At 39.7% G+C, this 4,580-nt stretch overlaps 1 protein-coding gene across 1 annotated transcript in view; it reads left to right on the top strand.

Moving 5' to 3' along the window:
* The window catches only part of LOC147467846 (guanylate cyclase soluble subunit beta-2-like), an 8,261-nt gene extending 4,326 nt beyond the window's left edge, over positions 1-3,935 (top strand). Inside the window, exons 6-10 of the mRNA XM_086556685.1 lie at positions 1-150; positions 474-793; positions 1,001-1,172; positions 2,251-2,414; positions 3,826-3,935. The exon at positions 1-150 is cut by the window's left edge and continues 402 nt beyond it. Of these exons, the coding sequence (XP_086412811.1) occupies positions 1-150; positions 474-793; positions 1,001-1,172; positions 2,251-2,414; positions 3,826-3,935 (916 nt within the window). The remainder of the gene's footprint in view (positions 151-473; positions 794-1,000; positions 1,173-2,250; positions 2,415-3,825) is intronic.
* The last annotated feature ends 645 nt before the right edge of the window (positions 3,936-4,580 follow it).

Genomic DNA, 4,580 nt, shown 5'->3' on the forward strand with positions numbered 1-4,580 from the left:
AGGGTTGTGCGCGAAAGAGAAGAAAGATAAGGATCCTGCAAATCTACCTGCGTGTCTTCCACCTTCTGTCGCTTTAGAAGAAGTGGATGGCAAGTCCACTCCACATCTCTTTATCAGGAACATCCATCCTTACCACGTACTCTTCAACAAGTTAGTTTCATCTACTCTGTGCTTCAGATTTCATGATATATCTTGAAATCATATCCCTTTGAGAATGTAACACACAAGACAGGTTTCAAATAATAAAGTTCCTGAGTTATACTGTGCTTCAGCTTTCCTGATATATCTTGAAATCATATCCCTTCAAGAATGTAACACACAAGACAAGTTTCAGATAATAAAGTTCCTGATTTATACTATCCAGGAACACACTTAGTTCCTCTTCTCATTCTCTTTCTTATACATCTAACTATATTCTTATGATATATCACACGTTGATATTCTTCTATTGATGCCAATGAATTTCCCAAAAGTGCAAAGTTCCTGTCACATGGTCTTCAGTATGAGATCCGTTCCATCACCTCTTTGCCCTCTAGAGAACTCCAGGTGCTGGGGATGGGGAAGGCCCTAACCTCGCTGATGGAGGAGGAGGAAGGAGACCAAGCACCGAAAGGGGCAACAGATCAACCAGATCGAAGCGGAGAATGCAGGCCTGTCGCACCCCTGCTGCCGGAGATCTTTGACTTGGTGTGGCCAGACGTCCCTCTCACGTACTTCAACTTGTCTCGCTTTTGGCAGCTCGTTTTGCAATTGAAGCTGAAGAAGACTCGAGCTGCGGGACTCGAACTCAAAGGTGAATTTGAGCAAACACTATTTATTTTTTATTTTTTTAGATATTCACTCTAAGTGCTTTGAGTACCAAAATAACTAACTGTCTCATTCGTGAAATCACATGAATGGGTTCCACCATCATATACAGATAGAGACACACGGGAATAATATACTGGGGAGATAATGAGAGAAAGAGGTTGACGCCCGCATGAATTCTATTATCTTCCAGGAGAACTCTTGTGGTGGACTGAGCAGAGGATCCTTTTCGTGGGATCTCCGCTAGTGAGGAGTCTGGAGGAACTGCGACTGAGCTCCCTCTGCGTGGCCGATCTGCCCAAGCACGACTCCACGAGGGAGCTGGTTCTCCTGAAGCATCAGCGGACTACAGAGTTCGACTTGATGTGAGTATTTCTTCTTCATAGTTAGTTGTACTTCCTTTTAACTCTCGATCTGTCTGTCTGTCTCTCTCTCTTTCTCTGCCTCTCTCTCTCTCTCTCTCTCTCTCTCTCTCTCTCTCTATCTATCTATCTATCTATCTATCTCTTTAACAGGTCCGGGGTTGGACACTGCTTGTATGTGGGTAACGTGGCCTAGGGTGTGAAGAACACGGCAGGAACAGCTTTCTTGGTTTATTGCTAAGCTTGCACAGTAGGACGTTGGAGTGAGGGCTGCTCCTCCGAGGAGGAGCGAGGTGTTGCTCCTCTGCTCCCCGAGAGGAGACTCTCTACAATGTGTGACTTGTCTCAGGAGATGTGTGAATCAAGGTGTTTTCTTGTGATATGTGACATTTGGAATGTGATGAGGTGTTGCATCAATTCATAGCTCTTGCAAAGGGAAAGACAAAACAACACTGTTATGTCTAGCGTGAGAGGGGAGACAGATAGGTGAAGCAACGAGCGTACGTATATGTATGTATATATGTTTGGTAGAATATATGTATAATAATTAGAGTAAGATTAAAGATACAGATTACATTGATACTTGCATCATATATAATACAATAACAGAAGCATACGCGTGCAAGTTATATTCGATGGACATAATAACAATTACAACAGACATGATATATGTAAATACAATGTTTACACACACTCTCTCTCCCTCCCTACCTCTCTCTCTCTCTCTCTCTCTCTCTCTCTCTCTCTCTCTCTCTCTCTCTCTCTCTCTCTCTCTCTCTCTCTCTCTCTCTCTCTCTCTCTCTCTCTCTCTCTCTCTCTCCCTCTCTCTCTCTCTCTCTCTCTCTCTCTCTCTCTCTCTCTCTCTCTCTCTCTCTCTCTCTCTCTCTCTCTCTCACTCTCACTGTCTCTGTCATTCTCTCTCTCACTGTCTCTGTCATTCTCTCTCTCACTGTCTCTGTCATTCTCTCTCTCACTGTCTCTGTCATTCTTTCTCTCACTGTCTCTGTCTCATCTATTACCATGATAAAACCTACCACCAAAAGACCAGCCCTTATCCTAACACCATGCAATACCGTCGCAGGAAACAGCTGGAGGAGACCACGGCACAGCTGCAAGGCACTGCAAAGGCGCTGGAGGAGGAGAAGGCTCGCACAGACCTCCTCCTCGAGATGATGGTGCCTCCCTCAGTGGCACTCAAGTTGAAGAACGGGGAGAGGGTTCAGGAGAGCTTCAGCGAGGTGACAGGTAAGTCAAGGAAAATACAGGAGAGTTACAGTAGAATAATGGGAGGTGTGAGAGAGGGAGGAAAACAGAATCCAAGGGGAGGGGGGATGCATATAGAGGGGGTGGGTGTGGGGGGTGAAGGAGGAAAAGGAATTGGAAGAAAGTGGAAGGGATTATTTGAGGAAATGGAAGGTGGAAGAGAGGGAAGGAAGTCAAATGGGAATGAGAACCCGAGAAGGGAGGAAAGAGAAGAGATTATTCGAGGGAATGGAAGCCGGGAGAGAGAGGGAAAGTTAAAGAGGAGTAATAATCCAAGAATGCAAGAGGAGGAGGGGAGCAAGGAGAGGAGGGGGAGGAAAGAGAAAAGGGAAAGAAAGGGATTGATATTAAAATTAGATGCTGCGTCAACAACTAAGTCATTAGGAAGTAGGTAGGGGTAGGAATCCAAAAAGAGGGGGGGAGAGAAGAAGAGAGAAAGATTAAAAGGTAAAGGGGAAGAAAAGAGATAAATCATAAGGACAAGAGAGAAAGAAGAGAATAAGATAATAAGGAAAAGGGGGAGAAAAGAGATAAATCATAAGGAAAGGGGAGAGAGAAAAAAAGAGGAAAAGGGAGCCAAAAGAAAAACAAATGATAAAGCAAGGTTAGAGAAAAAAAATCATAAAGAAAGGGGAGAAAAGAAGAGAGAAAGATCATAAGGGAAGGGGAAAGGGGGCGAGTGAGAGAGTAATTAAAGAAAGCGGGAGGGAGCGAGAGATCGGGGCGGGAGGGGAGGCCATCAGGGTCGAGGTAGGTCGAGTCGAGGTGGAAAAATCTTTGGGTCGAAATGATGATGGTGATGGTGATGATGGTGAGGGTGATGGTGAGGGTGAGGTTGAGGGTGATGGTGATAGTGAGGGTGATGATGATGGTGAGGGTGGTGATGATGATGGTGATAGTGATGGTGAGGGTGATGGTGAGGGTGACGGTGATGGTGAGAGTGATGATGATGGTGATGGTGAGGATGATGATGGTAATGATGGTGATAGTGAGGGTGAGGGTGATTGTGATATCTTTAAAAATAATAACAATAATTATAACAATAGTAATAATGATAATGATAGTGATAAGGACAATGATGAATAACTTTCATTATCATTTTCATTATCACAGGAATGATAATTGAAAAAATAATAATAATAAATAAGGAGAATGGCAATACATATATTAAACAAAGGCTAAGCTACCAATAGTGACAATGATAATAATATTAGCAAAGATAACGATAATCATGATAACAACCAATAATGATAACAATAAATATATAAAAATAAGCTAAGCAACCAAAGTGTCACACACTAATACGACCCCCTCCCCCTACCCCCTAAAAAAAAAAAAAAAAAAAAAAAAATAGTCATGTTTGCCGACGTCGTCAAATTCACCGCAATTGCAGCCCAGTGCACGCCGATGCAGGTCGTGGACATGCTCAACCTTCTGTACATGAAGTTCGATGCCAGGACCGAGGAATTCAACGTGTACAAGGTCCTCCTCGATGCAAAATAGCCCTTTGCATGACCTGTGTGTACGAGTATGTATGTAATATGTTTCTATGTTGTGGCATGCGTCTGGTTCAATATACTGGTGTGGGTAGTCGTTGGGTTATGCGTTTTGATTCTCTTGTATATATATATATATATATATATATATATATATATATATATATATATATATATATATATATATATATTAAGTATATATATATATATATATATATATATATATATATATATATATATATATATATATATATATATAAATATATATATATATATATATATATAATATATATATAATATATATATATATATATATATAATATATATATATATATATATATATATATATATATATATATATATATATATATATATATATTATATAATATATATATATATATATATATATATAATATATATATATAAATATATTATATATATAATATATATATATACTGTATATATATATATATATATATATATATATATATATATATATATATATATATATATATATATATATATATGTACATTTTACATTACAGATCTTCTGGCACTAACGCCTTAAATGCACTTAAAGTATGTGAGCAGAGGACTAACATACTGAGATTATCTGTACACATACTGACGCCTGTACATACACCTAAATTAC

Source organism: Penaeus japonicus, unplaced genomic scaffold (assembly GCF_977035675.1).
Source record: "Penaeus japonicus unplaced genomic scaffold, GWHDUDI00000001_assembly GWHDUDI00000033, whole genome shotgun sequence".
In the NCBI taxonomy this organism is placed as follows: domain Eukaryota; kingdom Metazoa; phylum Arthropoda; class Malacostraca; order Decapoda; family Penaeidae; genus Penaeus; species Penaeus japonicus.